Source organism: Photinus pyralis, unplaced genomic scaffold (genome assembly GCF_008802855.1).
Source record: "Photinus pyralis isolate 1611_PpyrPB1 unplaced genomic scaffold, Ppyr1.3 Ppyr1.4_LG8, whole genome shotgun sequence".
Classification (NCBI taxonomy): domain Eukaryota; kingdom Metazoa; phylum Arthropoda; class Insecta; order Coleoptera; family Lampyridae; genus Photinus; species Photinus pyralis.
Genome location: NW_022170819.1, coordinates 32,913,475 through 32,937,200, shown reverse-complemented (window position 1 = coordinate 32,937,200; position 23,726 = coordinate 32,913,475). Strand labels below are relative to the sequence as shown.

The following is a 23,726-nucleotide window of genomic DNA, read 5'->3' as shown; positions in this document are numbered from 1 at the left end:
CTGTTCGAATTCTACTCTCGCTGTTTTTAATTTTGTTGTGTTTTAGTTTTCGTTGCTTTATTTGCTCTTTTTCTCCGTTTTCGTATCTGTTGTTTTCACTTTCGTCGTTTTTACTGTTTTCGTTAGTTTCATCTTCATTGTTTCTATTTTTGTTGTCGCAGTGCTCCCTGTTTTTTCATTTCCTGTTTCTCTTTTTCTATGTCAGTTTTTATCTTTTGCGTTTGCACAAATTTTACCGATTTTCGCTTCCGCTTTTGTTTCTCCTGTTGCGAGTGTTCGGTTTCGTCCTTTTCGTTTGCATTCTTTTTCCTGTTTTCTGATGTCTTCCCCTTTCTATCGTTATTTTTGTTTTCAAAATTTTCGTTTTCCTGATATTATTTTGGTTTTGCAGTGTTAGTTTTGTTTTGTTTTAGTTCCTGGTATTTTTGTTGATTTCGTTTTCGCTGCTTATGTGTTTTCGTTATTGCGATGCCATGTTTTGCAGTTTCTACTTTTGGTCTTCGCGTTCAATGCTTTATATTTCGGCATTTTCCATTTTTTTGGTTTTTTTTTGGTTTAAGTTTCGTTGCTTGTGTTTTCACGTTCACTGTTTTCATTTGTGCGGTTTTCGTTTGTTTCGCTTTTACTGTGTCCATTAATGCCATTTCCATTGTTCTCGTTGTTTTTTTATTCTCTGGTTTTGTTTTCTCTGATTGAGTTCACTGTTTTTGATTTCGCAGTTTTCCATTTTTCTTTGTTATTGGTGTTTCAATTTTCTCCGTTTTTTGCGTTTGCCGTCTTCGTTTAGCTGTTCTCGATTTTGTTGCTTTTGAGTTTTGTTATTTCTTCTGTTTTCGATTGCATAGTTTTCATTTTCCTTGTGTTCCATTTTCATGCTTCTACACGTTCCTCTTGCATTCTTCGTCGCTGATTTCTTCTTCTATGGTGTGGTTTTTCTTTGTTTTTACTTTGACAGTTGTTTTTGATTTCGCAGAGATAGCGAATTTATATGGCTTTATTTTAGTTGTTTTTATTGTTTTCGTTTTCACTTCTTGTTCTTTTATATGTTTTCGTTTTTATTGTTTTTGCTGTTTTCGTAGGTTTCGTTTTCACCGTGTTCATTGTCTTCATTTTCGCTGTTTTTGTTCGTTATGATTTCGTTTTCTTTGATTTATTTGTTTTGTGTGTTGTTGTTCAGCGTTTTTGTTGTTTTCACTTTTTCAGTTTTCGCTTTTAATGTGTTCGCTGTTCCTTTTTTTTTTAGTTTTCTTTCATCGGTGTTGTTAATCAATCCAATAATTGATTGAGCATGTGGACATAACTCCCAGTTGTGGACCACGTTCTCTGAAATTTAGTTGAGGATGCATCCTAGTGTGCGTAGCCGCAGAGCCAACTTTCTTTAGTTTTAATTTCAATATTGCTTTTCAAATAACGCACGGTCATCATTTCTTATCTTGCTACCTTTGCTTTCTTTGTTTTCACTTTTGCTGTTATCGCTTTCGCCGTTTTCGTTTGTATTATTTTCATTCCTTTTCTATTGTCATTGTTCTGTTTTAGCTTTCGCGGTTTTCATTTTTAATATTGTAGTTGTTTTCGTTTTTTGCTGCTTACGTTTTCGCTCTTTCTTATTTTATCTGTTTTTGATTTCGCTTTTCTCTAAGGTTTTTGTATTGGGTTTTCTGTTTGATAGCCTTTTTCTGTTTTCGTTATGTCCGTTTTCGTTGTTTTTACTTTCGCGTTTTCTGCTTTTTTTAGTTTTAGTTATTGTTGTGTTTTCTTTCACCCCTTTCGTTTTCTCTTTTTCTGTTTTCGTCGAATTCATTTTAGATGTTTTTGTTTTTAATACTATCGATTTCACTGTTGTAAATGTTACTGCTTTAGATTTTGCTGTTTTCGACTTGGCTGTTTTCTGTGTGTTTGTTTTCACTTTTTTTGTTTTCTTTTGTGTTGTGTTTTAGTTGTTGCAGTTTTTGGTTTCATTGTTTTTGTTTCCTGTTTTAGGGGTGTTATGTTTTCATTGTCCTTGCTTTCGTTGCCTTTCTTCGTGTGAAATGTTTTCCTTTACGCTGTCTTCGTTTTCGCTTTTCGCTGCTTTCAATTTCCATATAATTTTTAGTTCACAATTTTATCTTAATTGATTAATTGTTTCCGATGTTGCCTGAAGTTCACATTATTGTCACATGTAAGGTGTCTTGATTGATAAAGGAAACATTTTTTAATGCGTCCTCTATTGGATCAGTTTCAATTTCAACGCTGGCATTCATTACTAAATAAAACGATTTTCGTATTAATGTCCCAATTTACATTTTTATTAAAAAAGAGTATTAAAACGGCTGTTTACTTTTTAATCTAAAAACCTAACTCAAATTCCACTTTTCCAGCAACCTCAAATTTTTGCAATTTAAAGCGCGGATTAAGTAATTAAATTTTCGAATCTTGGAACGTAAGTGAAGGTGGAAATTGCGTTTTAAACGTAAACCTCCCTTTCGTATTCCCCTTACCTTAGGTGGGTAGAGACTATTTGTTTCATTTGAGCTTTTCAATTTCAGTGAATGTGACAAACGGTTAACTTTTTACGGTTTAGGAATTTATATTGCCCATTATAATTACAAATTCCATCTGAAAGAAGCGACTGACTGCAAAACTGTCCAGAAATTATTAATGTACTCTTATTGTGTGGCATAATTACACTGGCTTTGTTTGAAAAACCTTTTAAAGGAATGAAGCTCTTTTATAAGAGTGAGTGTTTAAAAAGATTTGCTATATATTTATTTAGGTAATAGGGAACTGTTTGAAGCTGTTTTTCACACGTGTCCCTCGCTTTTTTCCTCGTTATAAACTTAGGGGGTTATTAAATATTCAAATTTTATTCTGGCTACTATATCGAACTTTGGTTTCTGCATCCGTGCATGACTCTTTCATATTGAAAAGAAGAAGGCAGGCTCATTAAACACTGAATGTACTAACAAACTAAAAACAAAACTTGTTTATGATGTAGAGTGTATTAACACAGACGGGTTGTTAACAATTTTTAATCACAACGTACTTTCATAAGTCTACTAATTACGACCCTACTATCAGATGATATCTTTTTAGACATATAACGAGTTTTCGGAGCCTTCCTGCTCTGCCTGCATAATTTACGCCATCATTAGCAGAACAAAACTAAGAATACAGTAAACACCTCTTAAGCTTCTTTCGCAGTTTAACTTTAACTCCACCTAATTTTACGCGTTGCGATTATTTAAACAATTTTATTATTGCAGGCTAAAGTGAAAGGAACTAAGCAGAACGGCCTGGTGGCGGAAATGCTAAAAGGAATGCGACCGACGGTAAGGGCCTTCACGTCCTCCCAACCGCTCAAACTGGACACGCTCCCCCTCTTGTACGACATAATCACTCCTCAATTTCGGCCCGTTAACATCCACTTGTTCACAAAGCAAGATAAGGATAATCTTTGCTCGATCGTCTCAACTATGGTTGACTATAATTTAAATTACATTCAGGAGAGATCCGCGGGAAGTTACGTGTACGTCATGGGTACGTGTTCTCTCCTCGATTAGTGTCCACTCAATTTGATTTTCAGAACCGAACATCGAGGATATGGTCAGTTTTAAGGACCTGAAGAAGCGGCGCTTGGTTCCGTATTCGATTAAGCAGCTGATTTCTCGCGAAATTGATCTCGAGAAGATGCGCCAGATTGAGAAGAATAAAGTTAGCGGGCCTGAAAGTGAGAACGGTCCCAAGGAAGTAGCTAAATCCGTGCCGAATCACTTGCAGAACTTGAAGCCGAAGATGGCAAAACCGAAGGGTAATGGGGTGAGTACCTTAGTTGCCGATCTGCAACTAAATGCATATACACAAAATATACAGTTATAGTGATTTAAGAACTGGGTAAAACAAGCTTTTCGGGTGCGACAAGCATCCCGGGATGGCCAACTGGGTGTTTCACATACTTGTTGACGTATGGATATAGAGAAACACGTACAAGCATCTGATTACTTCACCACTACCTTGTGAAGTAATTTGACTGCGTGGGTTCTATTATCATCAAGAATCTACCTCGGGGGTTTAGGGTTCATTTAGCACGTTATGTCCATACAGCATTCTGCAAAATCTGGTTTATTGGAGAGGTACGTCTTGAAGTCGCCTTCTCACATTTCCACGAGATGGCGTTTTGCGGCATGATGCGCCGCTCCTCTCGTTTTAAATGGCGTAGTTGATCCGCCCATGAAAAACTAGAACACGTGTTTGTGATGGGGAGTAACCCTCGACCGGAATGTTCACCTTTACCTGTGCCTTGCGAGCATTTTCCGCCTACTGCAAATTGTAACGGGACTCCCTTAATGCAGTTTATTTAATTCGATTTTCTTTTTCGATTTTGTATGTGGGTGAGTCGTTCCTAAATGCGGCCCTGACCGTTTAAATGCGTGTGAAAGATTAAAGCACCCGGGATGTCGTGGGAAAGGACGAGATAAGCTAGAATTACAGAGTGATTTTGCAAAGATCACATCCGTCGTTATCAAGTTGGCTGCGTAGCGTGGGTTTTGCTATTTTTGCGAGAACTGGGTCCACATCGAGTCGATTTATTTGTGTCGAGAAATCTGGTTGGATACAAAAAATGAGTGGTATCGGTGGAAAAGGTGTTACGTCACGAGATGGGTGTCAATAAAAAAAAGTAAGGTAGTGAGGAGAATTCAGAATATTTAGATTAAGCCGTGTCGTGAGCCGTTGGAAAATTCCAGGCCGCGCGCGATCAGCGCTTGTGATTTCCAAGGATGTGACTACGATAAATGCGAACAGTATGTGTAAAGCCAACGCGTGAATCAAAGTTTGGTAACCTTCAATTTGAAAAGATAACTGGGATAACTATTACGATAAATGCGAACAAAAGTGTACATTTTAAACGCGCGAAAAAAACCATCGTAATATTTTAAAGGCGAATGGACTAATAATAATACTACATGACGTAATTTTTCGGCTGTCTGCAGTGAGGCAATGTTTTGACATTGACACTTAGCATCGGATTGGTTAAATTTTTTAGGTATCGTCATTTCGACTTCCATTCAAAGCAGCTGACGGAACCTAGGACTTTTCATGGACCGCCCTTTCAACCATTTGGACCAACAAGGTAAAACTAGAGCATTACAGATTACATTTTTAAAAATTTTGCATATGAATAATATTGCATGTAAACCGTTTTGTATACGTAGTAGGCGCTATTGAGTTATTAAAATGGACGCATCTAGAACGCATGGATTGTTACCATGGCAGCGGACCTCATTGGCGTAGTGGTTCCTTTTTTCAAAACCGAAAATTGCGTTAGAAACAAAAATGCTGCTGTGCCATTGGTTAAAATAAGACGCCAGACTCAGCAGTTTCGTTGGTTCCGTTTTTAGTTTCATGTAAATAGCTGAGCGCACGGCTAGCCGGGGAGACGTTTATTCTTTGTGAAGGTAGTCGCGAATTTAATAGTAGTAGTAGTAGTTTCCAATGGGAAAAAAACAATTAAAGCACATGGTTCCCATAATAAAATAAAATGGAGGTATGCCTTGCGCCGACGCCTACGTTTATCGAGCATAGTAGTTCATTTGTAGATTCTCACTTATATCACGGGTATGAAGAAATTAACCTAGATCTTTGACATGGTGAAGATGGTGATAGTTGAATCTTTGAAGGAGTTACCAAGGATGTGCACGTAAGTACAAGAATTATTAAAGAAACATTTTATATAATTAATTCAAACTTAATATAATATTGTAACCAGTTAGATGTAAAAACGTGATCTATCTTATTTTATGAACCTTGTCAAATTCATAGGATTCCTAAAAACGTATTATAAGATTTTGATTTTTTGATACATAAAAAATAATCACCTCAAAACATTTTTAATTAGCTATTATGATACAGTACTTCGAGTTGAACGACCCCAGATCTCACCATTAGTGTACTGTATAATAAGGTTGCCATATGTTTAATTTCGGTATGAGGTCGAGAAGATTTGGGATAGAATGTAAGGTGGCAGACCGTCACTTTTGCCAAATTGAAGCCTGGAAATCTTACATCCCAACACTAAACAACAGTAAGTCATCCACACACCTTAGCATCGAAGTTTTGGAGGGTGCGCAGTGTCAAATGCGTGTGAAGGTTTCAGGCGCCCAGAAGACGTGGGAGGCCGAAATTAACTAGATCAGGATCACATGCGTCGTTATCAGGCTTATCTAGGCAGCGGGTTTTTTTCCTGAATTGCTGCGAATTTGGTCAAGGTGGGGGACTTATATGTACCAAGGAATCTCATTGGCTAGAAAAATAGTCGAGCCATCCACAAATTGTATTAAGTCACGGGACAATTCACCTCGGACCGCGAGAGACATTTTAGGGCGAAGTTGTCAGCGAAATTCAATCGGTCCCCCGCAGATAACCGTGGGTGCTGTTTTTTATTTTGTGTTAGAAACGCGAAAGGATTCAAGTTAGCCAGCACAAGTTGCAAATGAAAGATTCTAGTGATCTTCACTTAAAAGTGAACCTGCGTAGCTTGCCGATCTGCGTAGCTCAGATAAGCTTACGTTAGTAGCTCTAACTTTGGCTACAAGGGTCCTGGGTTCGAATCCCACGTTAGGCATTGCTGTTTGTGATTGTATAGTGTGTTGAGTGGGAAGAGTAGCAAATTGCTAACACTCCGCCCACTATAAAATAAAGGCAATAAAAAAATAAAAAATAAAAAAGGGATATGTTTCGGTTTAGAAATCATCACCACAAATACGAACAATAGTGAACATTTTAATCCATAAAGATAATAACGGTCTGACCTTAAATATAGTTTACTTGCGGAATTGGAAATTATTACGATAAATCGAACAATCGCTCGAGAATGAATCATCTTAATATTGTAAAGGTGAATGTACTATAATAAAATAAAACTAAATGACGTAATTCGTTTCCCGTCTGGAGTAGTCGTTTTGGACGCAGATAACATTGACGCTTACCGTCGGATTACGTAATTTTGAATAATCAAAGAAGCCATTCATTTACGAGACCCATGATCTTGCATTGGCCGTCTTCTTTCAACCCTTTGAACCCACAAAGTAGTCAGTACTTCGAGCTGCACAACCCAGGGACATAACCGTTAGTCTACCCAGTACCCACAGTAAATAAGCTAACCGTATTTTGTATTTCTATATTCAAAATAAACCCATTTGTTGCAAAGTTAGTTTTCTGTCTGTTCAATAGAATGGAAAACTTTTAAAGAGTCTGTTATCACATTTCAACCGGCTTGGAAAAAACATGTGTATGTATGAACCTATCTAGAAGTTATCATTTTACATTGAATAATGAATAATGAAAATTCTCCTTAGCTCCAAATTATGTTATTTTTAAGATTGTAAAATCCTAGAGTAGTACCATCCACCGCCTTCATTTTTTGTGACGTCACAAGTGGTCACTTGTGGCTCCATCTAGTGACGTTTGTTGGAATTACAAGAGCCGATAGTATAGTTTTCTGTAATTTTCAATGTGGGATCATGTAGTGGCGGTTGTGGGAACTACAAAAGTTGCGAAATTAAAAGAGGAACTTGCACGAGACATACACAGAGTAGTAGGTTACTAAATGGAATATAAAAAAAACCGTTACAAAGTCAGAAAATAAGCATTTGTAATATGTTGACTGGATCGTGAACTTTGTCATATAATGTTGGATTCTGGATTTCTAAATCTGACAACTTCGTGGAAGAAAAAGAAATATAATTGACTGGATAAATAAGCGCCAAAAAGTGGCAAGGGCTTGTCTTGATTATGCCAAGAAGGTAGAGGATATGATGATAATGATAGTGATGACGAAAATAGCGACTGTGATGGCAATGAAGATCTGAAAGGTAATAAAACCTAAAATTGTATGTATATATTCCTCAGCTGTGTATTTAACACATGTAAGAATTATCGGGCGCTAAGTGTCCCCCCCCTCCCAGCACCGCTTCGACTGTTTTTACTATCTCGTTCCTTAGCAATTTTTTATTAGTGATTATGGTATTGTGTTCAATTTTTGTGGAAATGCACTAAAAATATATTGACGTAACTTAAAACGTATATTCTTTCCCTGTTTTTGTAATTCATTCATAAAATCATTCGGTTGAGTATAAACTTTTAGGACTAGTCATTTTGCTCCGATAGTAGGCGAAGTTCGTTTTTGTGCGTCTCTCGCAATCCCCCTGATTGCTAAAAATAAATTGCGCCCATTATTTTGTAATTAAATCCATATATTAGAAGGGTATATTCTTTTCATATTGAAATGACGCCATTACTTAACAGAATGTGGCCTCCGTTATAGCCAATAGTTGGATAAGGGCCTATGCGGTAGTATTAAGGGAATTTTTGCTAAAGTCTTTGTTAATGTTCAATTTATCATTTACATTGACGTACGAATTTTATTGATAGACTTATCCCTCGTTTGCGGTTTATTTGTGTTCTTAAAAGGTTTTTTGTTTTGCCAAGTTCGTAGGATACTGCGGCTTATGATTTATGTTTTTCTCTCTTTTGTCAAAGAAAAGTCCAGTTAAGGCTTTGGAATATATTACGTAAGGGTCATCACATTATGCATTCATTTTTCAATTTTACTGCATTGTTCGGCCAACATCCATTGTTGTTATTGGAAAGTAATGATCTTTGCTACAAAATACATTTTTCGAGATTTTCAGATTTCAAAATGAATCCAACATTGTTTCACGTGTACCTGTTTGGAAGTAGGTATCTAATCTTAAAGGGGGTAGATATACTATGCAAATACCACCCATATCAATATGTCATAAGTGAATACGTTACAAAGAGGGTGCATTTATGAGCTATTATAAAGGACGGAGACGTATTTACCACTATCACCCTTACTCCGTCATTAACTTGTGGTTCTCTAATATTCCCCTTCGATTTGCGCCCCTTACTGGATAATACTTGTAACCATTTACAATAGCCTCATTGAAATCATAAACTCAATAGATGGGGTGGCATTGTTTATATAACGTTTTGAAGTACTACAAGTAACAAGTGGAGATATAATGTGTGCATACAGTTTTTGTATTATTTAATAATGCACTCTTCAATGGTTCTAAACGGTTTTCAAATGAAACTGTTAATTTATTTATGCTCGATAAACTTATAATCAACATTGTAATTTGCGAGTATAGTCATTTTTATTTTTCATTTTTGCTGTGGTCCCACGTTGGGCGCCAAATATTATTGTGGTGCGCAATGGTATGCGGTCAACTACACCACTCACAAAATACCTGTCCAGCTAGCACAAGTAACTCAAATGTTGAAAGTTAGAATTATTATAATTTTCTGAAATAAAGAGCACCTTACAAAGCAGGTTTTTACATGGTACCCTGTACGCAGTCGGTCGACAATTAAAAATAAGAAAATCTTAAAATTAATTACAGTTTTTTCTCTTTTAATAGTCTAAAATCTGGCCGTGAACAGGTTTTGCGATAAACTGGCGACCTTAACACAAGACCCAGACGGTTTCAAGAAACTACATTTTCTTTCACTCAAAAATTCTTGATGACAAATGAAATGGTTTGTTGAAGACGATGACAAAAATTATTGGTGGCTGTTCGAACGGTTTAAGCTTTTACGTTTGATAAAAAAAGAAACTTGACAGATGGCCTGACGGGGCACTAAATTTTTGTTTTTTTAAAATTTCAACTTAACTAACTTTTTTCGTAAAACGGACAACACACATTAAACTTCTCACAACTTCTGCTGTACAGAAATATTATGCAAATGACGAATTGCGTCTTTGATCAATCAAAACGGGCGGACAGCCCTGAATAAATAATAGCGTAAAGAGACGTACACTCTTTTCCAACCGTTGCGAAAAAAAAACCAGTATTTAGCCACCTCCACAACAATAAACTCCTTCGCGCAGTATTTAAAAATAATGCACCAATTAAGAGTACATAACGCCGGCGCTTGAAGTCCCCTCTTCTTTCTCTGGAGACGCGCACATACATTATTTTATCTCCACCAGATGTACATTTTCGTCGAAATGAATTAACTTTTTTCTGATATAAAAAATTCTTATCGCAAATGACCAGATGTTTCTACATTGTATCACGTAATTTCACATATTTAAATAAACAATTCGCAATTACAAAAATTCTAAAAAAACAAATACTGCAGAAATACAAACTCAAATGAAATAAACGAACTCTGTGCTTATTAATATATAATCCCCCCGATTTACTTTACTCAATTGAAATAATCTCATATATAGGGCGTCGCGTTTACACAACAGTCTACTTCCCCAAAATGTCACATATTTGCCTCTGGAAATTGTACCTATATTTCAAATATTCTCTACCGAAATTTTCTCTCCCCCGCGATCACACAAAACTCGATCTCATCGCCGGAATATTCGTTTTCAATAAAACACCCTCAGAATGTTATCTGCCCCTGAAATATTCCGATAATATTCGCTTTACAAAATTTCCTCTCTCGTAACATTCCTCGTTTATAAAACTCGCTCTCGAAAAATGTTTCCTCGGAAAATTTGTCTCTGTAGGTGCATTGAACCATAGAATTCGTCTCTGGGGCATTCATTCCCTCGAGAATATTCCACCCGAGAAGTATATTCAACCGAATATTCCGTGCGATATGATTTGTTTATAAATATTGCCCTCGGAATTTGCGCTCCCAAAAAAATTGACCTACAGAATTTCGTTACCGGAATATTTGCCACTGAAGTTCACGTATCGGGGCGGGAGGCCCACTCCCGAAGTAATTACCGCGTCCCGAATGTACACTCATCTTAAAATCCCTCTCCATTGGTAAATTTATCCCAGAAAATTTTGTAAAAAATGCGCACTCTTCTTCGGAAAGTTGGCACCTATAATTCAGGTCGTAACGGGAGCGTTTAATGACATTGATTTTTTGCCAAGTTTGTTAGGGTATTTTAGTTTTAGGTATTATGATTCTATTAGAGAGCTCGTATTCCAAAACTTGGTTATTTTAATTTTCTTGTAAGTTGAAAGTTACAGGATGCATCATGGAATTTGTTTATTTGAGTGTTAACTTGGCATGATAAGATAAAATTCATTAGAAATACGGTGCAGTACAGTTAAATCACATCCGGTCTGGAATAAAGAATCTGCGCAGCTTAGAAAAATTGTTTTTTGCTGATGTGTAAGGTTCGAGAGCGGAAATTTAATTAATTCGTTTTGAGCCGTCGAAGAGAGCTCATTGCGGGTAACAAATAATTAATTACAGGTATAGCCGTGGTAGAGCTCATTAAGCATCAGAAAGCAATTTTGTTTTGGGCCGTCATAGAGTTAAAGTTCTAATTAGTGAAAAATCATCCGCAAGTCCATAAAATTCGAATAAAAAATCGTTTATGCGGAAGTGTGCGGATTGAATTCAAGTACGTTACGCACTCATGTCCAGAAAACAAAAGTTTTGTTAGCAGCTGATTGAACGGGGTGTTCAGGGGCATTGTGTGACATTGAATTTGTTTGGCGTTATAGTGCGCCCTCGGAATATTTGCCTTAAAAACAATTCGAAATTCGAGATATTTTTTACGAGAATATTCGCTCTCTGATCGCAGTCTGAAATTTCTCCTTGAAATATTCACTAGCCGAAATTAGCCCGCAACATTCCCCTCTCACCTGAATATTCGTAAAAAAATCGCTTCTCGAGAATACTCTTCTCGAAAAACTCGCACCGGAAATGATCGGAAAATACATTTCCTTTGGGATCTCGCTGCTAATGTTGAAGAAAAAGATAACTTTACAGAGACGGACAACCAACAAACAATCAAACTAAAGCGGTGGATTTGAAATGTCCGTACAAAATTTGCACTGGAAATAATTTCTAACTTAAATGAAAATGTGAAAGTCTTAACGAAAAATCCTAATGAAATTGTCAATAATCGTTCAAATAAACAGTCTGAATTAATATCTGGGTGCCCCGTCTGAATGCACGGACCGCTCACAAAATTAGTAATATCTCGACCACCTTTTAGGAAAAACGAGAAGAAAGTAAAGGATATTTTTAATTTAAAGAGATGAAAATGGAAGAGAAAAAGATTGTGGAGCAACTGAACATGCTAGGAGAAGAGTCCTCTCCGAAATTAGTGTAGGTTGGAGGGCTGTTATTACGTTGCACATACATACATTTATATCTATCGTTTTTTACCTATGACGAAAACAAAAAAAGAAGAAAATACCAAAATCTCAAATATTGATCGCAAAATCATCACAGACCAAAAGTAGAGAAAACGAAATTGACCACACAAGCGATACTATAACAAAAAACGGAATGCATCGAGAGAAGACAACAGCGCAAACAATGCAAATGAAAAGGGCGAGCATAGCGAAAGCAAGAACAGAGGAAGCGAAAGCGGAAGAAAAAATCAGTGCAAACAAAAAAAGTGAAAACTGAAGTAGAAAAAATAAAATTAAACGGCAGCAAAACGGAAATCAATCAAAACAGCAGCAAAGAAAATAAAAACAGCGAAGACGAAAATAACGAGAACAGCGAAAACTAACAAAGCGAAATCAAAAAATCAGAAATCGAAAACGAAACCGAAACCGAGGAAAATAAAATAGAGAAGTTGAAATTTTGCGATAATTTATAACTGTTTTAACAGGTTTAGTGCATAACTTGTCGTTGAGTTTTGATTTACCTCACAATTTTGTCCCCATTTTTAATTTATCAAACAAAATGTTCGAAATCTAAATTCAGATTTGCGCTTAAAGCACTTGCTCTAGAGGAACATTTTTCTAGAGCAAAGCATTTTCTTTTTTTTACAAGTTTATCACGAACTGGAAAAAAGAGAAATCGCATTTGTCAATTTCGTAGTTTTGAATCTGCTTTAATAGCATTTCTAGTTTGATAAAAGAAACCACTTATTGCCGGGTTATTTTACTTCATTTCTCTCTCCCGTTTCCTTTTTACTTGCCAACTTTCTACATTTTACCCAAAAAATCCATTAAGTAGGGAAGCAATTTAGATGGAGTTAACACATCCACATGATGGCTAAAGTGATCCGAAATAGTAGATCCTGTAGGATTGTAGCCGAATTGCCCAGTCCTTTAACTTTCCGTTTCCGAGATCGCTTAGCTTTTCGTCGCAAATAAAATTATCTACGCTGCGCTCTCGGTAATTTTTTTATAACGTTCCACGTTCGTTGCCTTTTCTATACAATTTTTGACCTGATGTCACGAACTTTTCTGAATTACTAGAATATGGATACGTTATCGTTTCTAAATGACATTCTATTATAATAAGGTTGAAACCAATTTATTACGCCTACAAAAGGTAGGGATGAACAAAAGAAAACAAAAGGAAAAAATTGAAATCATGTCTCTGTGATTGAAAACACCGAAAGATCAACAAAAGTATAATCCCGTTAAACCGCCTACAATATAAAGATCTGAGATACAGGGTGAGAGGGATGTTACCATATGTAACAGTGATTCAACGGAAGTGTTATAACGGAAGCAGAAGCGGAAATAGATAACAATAGCGGAAGTGTAAATCAAAACTAGAATATAATTAGTCATTAAATTTAGTTTTTTAAACTATGCGATAAAACGCATGAATTGTGGCGACGAGGTGGTGACTAATGAGATGAATTAAATTAGATTAAGTAAAGTTATTTTTTTCACTTTAAGCTCTTTTTTTCAAAACTATGCACTTTAAACCGAAGTATAGATAAAGTGAAGTGTGAAGTGGTAATGATTATTTTCAATTGGGATGGTAATTAGGGGGTGATTTTCACATTCTTGTTGTCGGAAAATATAGGTTTTGATGCCAGGGAAAAAACAAAAATGCAGGTTCTTTCAAGCACATTAAAAAGTTTGGGAAATAAGGCACTTGCAAAAATAAAACAAAAACACCAATAAACTACAATAATATAACGCTTTTCAAGGATAAGGCGGTCATCAGTTGGTCAGAGTTGGGTTTGGTTCAAGACGATATACGTATGCCATTTTTCCTCCTTCAACAATACACGATTTGCTAGAGTAAAAAAGGACACATAGATGTGGGCAAGCAACTTTTTATTAGTTTCGATATTTGAAGTTAGATCCAAGAGAAAGGTTCTTCCGGTTTAGGGTCTGGAGTTGTATTTTTTGAGGTTGTACATTTTTTTAAAGTGGGTTTTGCGGAATATGGAGTGGTTAATTATACTCACTTAACTGGCCGGATTCAAATACCAAAATTCAGTGGTCTAGTAGGAATGTTTAGGTCAATCGCAAAGGTGTTCGTCATCTACGTAAACTGCACGGCCTTGCAATGTTATACTCGCTTTCAATGAACATTGGGAAACTTGAATCGGTCAACAATTACTTCACGGAGCTGAAGTCTTATAATATTAATTTTTCCTCCTCTTCCCTCGGATGTTGCAAAGATAATTTACATATCTCTACGGGAACGGTTACAAAACTGATAAATGGACCGTTGCAATACGATTAACGCAATTAATTTCGCACTCCATTCCTCCTGGAATATACATAATGATATCTAGACGTTACGATTTGTAGTAACGAAGCGCACTTACGGTTTCATCCATGTACTGAGTGTTCCTTAAAGCTTGTAGATTCCATGGTGTAAAACCGGGTGCTTTTTTGCACACCTCAATCACGACGACTGCAAAATATACAAAATCTTTCTTGTAATTGGAACTAGTCATGCCATATCTCACGAATCAGCGGTGTCGTCAGCTTTCAAACGCAGTTAAACATCCAGAGCCGTATTTAAAAGGACTATTTGTCCACGTAACAACAACAAAAGTTAGGAAATCCTACCATTACAGTCGCCTGAAGTTGCGAAGTCGAGAAATAAGTCAAAATCGGAACAGTAAAAGTCAAAAACATCCTCTCACACTTGAACTTCCAGCGCTAGGGTTGCGACTGACGTGTTATTTGGCCGCCTTCACGACACGCAGTGCCCAATGCACTGGGGTTATTCTTTCCCGCCTTTATACCGCTAAATATACAGAATCGAGAAAATGTAGGACACGTAATAACTTCTCCTCTTGATCAATGAATAATTTTATGTAGGTCTTTTCTGTGGAATGCTAGTTTTGAATCAGAAATTGCTCCGTTTTTTGTTTGTCCAACCTATATATCCACTTTCTTCTACAAACACTCTACAGCTAGGAAAAACGGCGGCCTTGTAAAAAAATACGCTCAACTACCGCTGACTGTGATACACCAAAAGCCTCCACCACCAAAAAAACTCGTTTAGCGTCCGGTTCGCTTATTTTAAACATTCCACCCCTACCGTTTTCTTTTCTTTCTTCATTAATTTTCTGCGCGTTTTCGAGTAAATTAAACGTCGAAAAACCAACTGAACTAAAACTTGCTTATCTTGAGACTAATTAGCTCACGCAGCGATAACAAATTTCTTATCGCAACGACCTGATTTAAACGAGTTAACTTTAACAAAACATTATTTCCAAAAGTCTCTAATGTTTCTGAATGAGCAATAAGATAAATTCAAAATACTACGCTGTTATTTAAACAAAATTAAGCAACATATAATTTTAAACAAAATCACATTCCACTTCAAATACCATGATCGAAGTTGTCAATCTCAAAGTTTGAATTTTTAGGGTTAGAGCAGGTTGGGCATTACATATCATGGAAAATTTAACATTGTGTCGAAATTTAGAGGGCCGATTTTCCAATAAATTATGTGGCTATTGAAATTTCAAGAGTAAATTTGTAAGTATTTGGTGGAATTTAATATTGTCCTTTCTGCGTCGTTTAATTTCTGTAGGGTATTGTTTACATAATGAGTTGGGGATGTCTGGAGACGAGATGTCGTTGTAACTAGAGATAAAGTGAGTATCTTAATTGGGGTCATCTGCTCTAAACCACTGAATAAGGATATGTTGGTCAAACGTGGTATTAGGTATTAACCGTAGAATTTCGAGTAAAAATTTAATTTCGAAATTACGGACGAGACCGCATGGTAGCCAGGAACTCAACCATGATTCGGTTTTCCATCTTTACCGTTTTATTTCCTTTCTTAATTTTCTGCGCCTTGTTCGAGTAAATTAAACACAGGTGTTCACTACGGCGAAAAAACATCTGCGATAACCTGTGCTTATATTGAAACTAATGAGCTTACGCAGCGATAACAAAGTTCTTATCGTAACGACCGGATTTAGATGAGATAGCTTTAACAAAACATCATCTCTAAAAGTTCCTAATCTTTCTAAATGAACAAGAAAATAAAATCAAAATACTATGCTATTATTAAAAAAAAATTGAGCAACCAAAAATTTAACCAAATTCACATTGACTTCAAATTCAAATACCGTGATCGAAATTGTATTCTATCTCAAATAACAACCATACATATAACTTTTGAAAACGTTAAGATATCCCCCTCCCCACTTTAAAAACATTTGGTTTGGATTAACCGTGATGGTTGTAACGGTAGCTCTTAGTTTGTATTTGATTCTTTTGCATTTTTTTAAAATAAAGTTAGGTAAACTTTGGATTTATAGGGTTAGTCTGGCACACCTTCAAGAAATTAGGAAATGGGGGGGGGGGGGGTAAACACATGCTCTACCCTTCATGGTATTCTAATGAAAGGTCTCATCGAAATAAATTGGTTTGTACAAACTATATCTTTCCCGTGCGGCTCTTTTTAGAGATCAGTGAGCGAGGGGGCCTGAGGGGGGGGGGGCTAAAAATTAATTTTACTTCTCATTGTATTCTAATTAAAGGTCTCAACGAAAGGAACCGTTTTCTACCAACTACTGCCCTTCTGTCTGTCCTCATATCAAAGTACTAGGTACAGAGGGAGGGGGGGGGGGGGTGGAACTGGTTTTATCCTTCATGGTACTCTAATGAAAGGTCTCAACGAAAGGAATTAATTTCTACCAACCATAGCCCTCTTCCTCAACCTCTTATCGTGATCGGGTATATTCCCTTATACCTCCAGAACGGATTGTCGGAAGAGGGTACTCACAAAGGGCGATTGAGACGTCTGCAAGAAATATATCCATTGGTTATGTCACAACCAAAGCTATTTCGGTTAAAAAAATGCGCTTTATCTGCACAAGAGTTGTGCATAATTGATACTTGTTTACCTTACAACGATAAGCAATGCCCCTAAAACATAAAGTTGCAAACTAGAAGGTGAACCATCTGAAATGTGGGTTGTTCCAAAATGGCGCGTATATTTTTCGAAAAGAAATGTTTCGAAATAAATAAATGTATCTAAAATGTATGGTATTGTTTCTGAATTTTTCCGAAAAAGGAAACATCGGACAGGCGTATATTTTATGGCCGCATACAACACGGCAGTTACCACGCCATTTAACTAACTCTCGAAAGGTCTTCGTCGCCGCCTCGATATCGAGTTTCTCTACATTTTATTTAGAGATAAAAATCGGCTAAGCGAATGATCCCGTTTATACGCCACATAAGGCCAAATATATATTTCGACACTTCGTACGTTTGCAAATTTCGCATGCATTATTCATGCAATATTTACATTTCGAGGTTCGATCGGACGCCCGCTCTAAGGATGGAGTCGCTCTAATTTCTCACAGGTAATTGCGTAGATAATCTCCGGCGGTATCCGCTTACGTATTTAGAGGTAAAAATAAGCAACAAAAGCGAGCCAAGAAATCACGTCATGTTGTAGGGATGCTAAAATGGGTTAGAGAAACGGAAGCTCTTCTGTAATGGAGCGGGAGGAGCCAGAGAGGATAAGCGGCAGATTCCATTTAGCCATCCGAAACTCTTTTATTTAGGTCGTTAAACAGATAGTTGATTCAGTCGTCTTTCTCCTACTTCCGTTTGCGACTCTCCAAGTGCTCTCAAGATGAAGAAATGCAATTCTAATGGGAGTGGGAAAACAAATGTCTCGGAAAATAAATCTCTGGTAGACTTATTGGGGATTATTTACTATTTAAGGTCGTTTCTCTACGGCGGAAATATCATCGGAAAATAACTCGAGATTTCTGGATAAGTGGAATACTTACGCTTGACGTTGCTGATCCCCTCCGTTACGTAATTGCGCTCCTATTATTACGACGACGGCGGCGGCGGGCGTCCGCCTTACCCCCGACCGAGTTTTTTGCGCTCGTTATCTCAGGTTTGGACGAAACGACGTTATTATGGAATGTCGGTTAACCTGAGCGCCACATTACTTTAACTCAGCGCCGCCCAAGCCGAGTGCTTCAATGGCCGACGGAAGGAAACGACCATAGCTCTCCGGTCCGGCACGACAGTTTCCTGTTTGATGTTACCAACATCAATTATCCTAACTTATAAGCGAAATAGCGGAATATTTGTTTCGCCTTTTCAGTAAAATGTAATTCTATCATCAGTAAAAGAAACTCCTCTATTTCTCGTTTACTTTCGCATTTATCAAAACGGAATTTCTACATCATTTAATGTTTACGCTTTTGAAGTTTACAAACTTTTCTTTTCAGATGGTCACGAAGGACTTTTTCGGACGAGTTATTACGAAGGCATCTAACGCAAGTAAGTTTAGATTTTGTATTTAATTCAATTTTTGCGCTAGTTACACATACCGTTTTAACATTTAATGTGCAATAATATTGTTCTTGACTCTTTAACTCTATTTACATTGTCACCAAGACAACAATTTTAAAGCATTGTTTGTTTTGTTAATTTAATAATGGTGAACGAGTCGGTGCCGAGTCACATAGTCAGAGAGTCTCAGTATCCTCGGACTGCGTCCATCAGACTTCTAACTTATTACATTTTTTAGGGTGTCAAATTACATTTTCAAGGTCAATGAAACCATTTTTTGGGGTGTCAAATTACATTTTCAAGGTCAATGAACCCATTTTTTTGGGGGCGTCAAATTACATGTTCAAGGTCTCACAAGGTTAATAGCTAAATTTTTTTGTGATATTCAATTACATGTTTTCGAGGCAATTCTATGCCAATGGCCCCCATATTTGTGGTGTCTAATTACATTTTAGAGCTCAACCAAGGCAAATGGGCCCATTTTTGGTTTGGTGTCAAATTACAATTCCAAGCTCAACCGAAGTCAATGGACCCATATCAACTTTCACTGGCCCGCTATCAGTCAATACCTTCGCGAGTACTCCTCCCACTTTGGTCGCGTCTGCTTCCCGGGTTTGCGCCTTATGGACACCACCTTAACGTCTGCTTTCCTTATTCTTTCATGTCTTCATTACTCTTACCTTAAAACCGCTTTGCCCCTCACCTTCACCTTTTCACGGCATCTTTACACATCTGTCACAGCTTCTTCTGTAGGCTTCCTACCTTAGCGCTTCATCCTCAACCATTTGCAGCACCTTTTATCTGATTTCCTTTGCATGTTCTTATCGTGTGACTCAATACGTTTGTTTCCTTAGCACCTGCCTACGACTTCCTTCAGATCTCATTGAAAACTCCTTCATATCTCACGACATATTCATGCCTGCTTCCTTTATACGTTTTTTCCTTCTTACGCATCTTTTTTAACGCTTCCTTTACATTTCCCTTTTGGTCTTCTACGCTCCTTTTAGACTTTATGTACACATTCTTAACGCTTTCGTCACGGCACTTTTGTTTTTTGATTACTCTCTTTCACACTTGCTTCACAAGCAAACTTTCGTAACGCCTTATTGATTGTTTCTATACGCCTCTCTGCTTGGCGACTCCTCTCGCTATGTACGCCCTCTACTACACACTTTTTATGTGCAGTTTTTTCCTTCGTTATGCCACGGTATGACTAAAATACACGTTTCGTTGAATGCGCTCTTAATGTGTTAGGAGTAGTTGGTACCACTGGTATTGAGATGATATCACTTTTACTTTTGTCGTTGAAATGACAGGTCTGATTTTTGCGAAAGAGGGTGATTTCTGAAGCGGAAGTCATCGCGCTAAAATTGCTTAAACTATTTATCCAAGCATTTTTACGCGAATGGGACAGGCCTGTAATCCTCTTGAGGTCATGCCATATGTTTTAATAAATTAATTACCTTTTTACCTATATCGCAACCCGAAACCCATTTATTAATGGCGTATGTCAGTTTGAATTAATTGGAATTAGATCTGATTTGGACATTGCAATTTTTGGATATATTTTTCTTTGTACGTTACGAGCATCATACCGAGTAACTTGTGTAAAAGCATTGAAGAATTCAAATCGCGTATCGAATAAAGTATCTGTAGTGTTTTAAAACAGCTCTTGTCGAAAGCCTTACAGAATGTCTATAGCTCTTCTCGTCGACCACAAATATCTTTTAAATCCCAAGTAGCACCGTCAACTTACAAAGTACCTCATGTCGAATGGCAAGACTGGTTGGCTAAGGTAAGTTCCAAAATATATTCCCTGTATCGTTACTAAGGTAATTTCTAATTTAGTTTATGAGGTAATGACAATAATAATTTAGGTCCTTGGCACGTCAAAGATCTTAAAGCCTACTTGTGTTTATATGATTCTGAGCCCTCTCCCAACAAGGATGAGGAGGGCGTATTTCAGTAAGTAAAAAGAATTGAATTAAAAATTTTTTATCGGAGATTGGGTGGTGTGTAACGTTCTGTTGAATGTACTCTTGGTTTGGGTAACTAACTGAATGCGTTCCTAGTGTGTTAGGGGTAGTTGGTACCATTCGCTTTGCTTTTGTCGTTGGAATGACTTCAGGATAAAATTGTTTAAACTATTTATCTAAGCGTCTTTACGCGAATGGGGAGGGCTGTTAGTAATCCTCTTGAGGTTATGCCATATGTTTTAATAAATTAATTATCTATCTTTGGCTTACCTACAGTGTGTCCACCCACGGATTAAGTGCACATAAGGTGTATAGGTATCTAACAAATTTCTGAAGATCGCTCCTGCTTTGTCTCAAATTAAGATATTTAAAAAAAATTAGTCAAATCAATTAATATACAGAGTGTTTTTTTGCCTAATTCTAAAAATGAGGTAAGTGTAAACTGTCTTTATTTTAGCAGATTTGTAATAAAAATGTATATAAAAAAGTGGTTTAGAATTAAAAGTTATGGCAGACTTTCAATTTTCATACAAATCAGCCTACTTTGTTTTTTGTTACAAATATGAGTATCAATCAAATATCTTAATTTGAGACTGAGCAGGAGCGATCACCAGAACATGAAGATCCAACTCTAAAAAAATTTGTCATATACACCTTTTGTGCACTCAATCTGTGGATATCGCGATCCGAAACCCATTTATTATTAGGGTTTGAATTAATTTGGAATTAGGTCTGATTTTGACATTATAGTTTTTGGATATATTTTTCTTTATACGTTACGAGCATCGGGGTGATCGTATTAAAGAAATACCGTGTACTGGATGAAATGCGAACACTCGCTTTCGAATTGAAGAGTACTACTTGTCGATTAGCTGGAACGGATACGTTGTATGTAAGATCGAAGAATCACTAAGCAAATGTTATCCCAATTACTGGAAATGGCAAACGTGCAGGTAACCTGTTGGTAATCGCGTTTGTCGTTAGTTTATCGTTGCCTTTGTCGTTACTGTTAACGCGAGGTAATTCAGTTAGAGAATTTGGGACTGTGCAACTCAAAACAAAAATCAAAACTCCCGCCAAAACTAACTAAAACCCTATAGTGGCATGATTGTCAAGTAACAAACCTACGTTGTGTTGTGAAAAGAGTTGCTCGACGTGTTGCTCCAAGGATCGGTCAATATAAATAAAACACAAGAAATAGGGGGAGTGAAATTTAGTTAAATACGTTAATAACAACAATCAAATTCACTTTTGGGTTGCCCTCTCTTATTCACACGAGAATAGCTCTAGGGACTTCATTGATTACAAGGAAGGAAAAAAGAGCTATTGCAATCCTTCCAGGATATGTACTGACTTACTTTCTCACTTCTTTTTCAATTTGCATTGTGCAAAAGAAGTGGAAATATAACATTCAATTTTACTTGACTTCCGGGTCAAGCGAAGGTGGTACTAGGACTGAGTTCCATAGCCAAGTACGAATCATAAACTTTAAACTAAACAAGAACAAATAATCTCGAAGGGTTAACTCGATCGAGACCATTTGAATCTCCGTCCGAGGCTTTCTTTCGGCTAGCCATTTTCGAACAGAGGTCAAGTTTGAAAAGAAGCACTCAAGAAACCTACTGAGTAGCTTTTACAACTCAGGGAGAATGATTTTTTATAATACTTTTGTCCGTTTCTTTAAATCGCACACACCACACACCAGGGCGGCCAGAGGGGGTGCCCCTTTAATTTTAATTAAAAAATCAATTATGCTACATTTCAACCAAAAGTATAGTTAATAAAATATTATGGCAATACAAGAACAAATTCAAATATTTTACGCCCCACATATAACAAACAGAAACCACCGATCTATCGTAAAAGCCAACAACAAAATCGTAAATGAATTCAAAGTGCCCTTCTTAAGTAAAATGTAAAATGCTACAATCTGGATAAGTTCCATTCGACATCTACAAGATACTTCAACTTATATCAACACCCGGTACATTAATCTTAAATGACCTACATTTTTTCACATTTTTTTCTTGTATAGTTTTTCCACTCCTTTGTCACGCGTCGTTCCTTTACGCCCCCTCAACTTTCAAGGTTTTCCCACTCCCATCACATTTTTCCTTTGCGTTTACATGTCTCCTGCTAAGTTCTATGCGTTTCTTTACGGCCTTTGTCCCTTAAATTTCGAATATGTTAGTGCCACACATACTACATAGGGATCTGAACTAGCCCCACGTTGGGGCCCCTTTATTCGTTTTCAATATAAACTTTCAGTTGACTATTTTCTTACATGATGTTCGAATTTTTATTTAGAGGCAAAATCGATTCGAACAATAAGACTCCATTTTCCATTTCGATAATTACCCTGGTTGAAAATGAATAATTAATTCATTAAGGCAATTTGCACAAGGGAATTGAAGATCCGACAATGAAATTGTTGAGTTATACGCTTCCAAGAATGTAATTACGGCGGTTGCTGGAGCGGTAATTTATCGGTAACGATGCTGGTAATTGTCTGTCGCCGGATTACCACCAGAACCTGCCTTGAGGGTTGACTTTAGATTATTAGCTTATTGTTTACTCATGAAATTGCTACTCGTATTAGAATTATTGTTTGGTTTATTACACAGATATTTCAATTAATTTTACGTTTTCTCTTCAGCCGAGTTCGGCATGATATACGTTTGTTTGACGATTTTGCCTTTCGATATTTTTGCTTTATTTCTTTTAACGGTTCGTTTAATATTTACATTTGTATGTTTCAGGTAGAGCAGAGGCTGATTTCAAATACGATGTTTGGTATCAGTACAAGGAAGGTTATAACAACGCTGTAAGGAAACGCATTAAAATATCGACTTTAAAATAACCCTTCATTTTCTATTACTGTTTTTTAATAAAGTTTTTTTGTTGTATCTTGTGCACGTTTTCTTTCCTGTTCCATTCTAACTATGAAGAAAGCGAAACAAGATGGAATGGGTTTCTTGTGGATTGATTGCTACCCAAATGCAATGTCACATTCGGCGGGACCTTCAGACTTAACCTATGGCACCACAACAAAAAAAAGAACCCAAGAAAAGCAACGAAAACTAAAAAAAAAACAAATAGCGAAAGTAGAAGCTCAAAATCAAACGGAATGAGACTGAAAATAATGAAAACAGAAAAATAACTAAAATGAGAACAAAACTCCAAATCAGCAAAACCGAAAACAGCTAAACGAAGACGACAAACCCAGAAAAAAGCAAAACCGAACGCAATAAAAGCAGCGAAA

The 23,726-nt window shown here is 36.8% G+C and overlaps 1 protein-coding gene across 1 annotated transcript in view; it reads left to right on the top strand.

Annotated features, from left to right (window-relative positions):
- Positions 1 to 23,344, top strand: part of LOC116179401 (chromosome transmission fidelity protein 18 homolog) — a 31,766-nt gene extending 8,422 nt beyond the window's left edge. The window contains exons 5-8 of the mRNA XM_031499192.1: positions 3,246 to 3,519; positions 3,566 to 3,798; positions 18,425 to 18,476; positions 23,224 to 23,344. Coding sequence (XP_031355052.1) covers positions 3,246 to 3,519; positions 3,566 to 3,798; positions 18,425 to 18,476; positions 23,224 to 23,324 — 660 coding nt within the window. The 3' untranslated portion in view covers positions 23,325 to 23,344. The remainder of the gene's footprint in view (positions 1 to 3,245; positions 3,520 to 3,565; positions 3,799 to 18,424; positions 18,477 to 23,223) is intronic.
- The last annotated feature ends 382 nt before the right edge of the window (positions 23,345 to 23,726 follow it).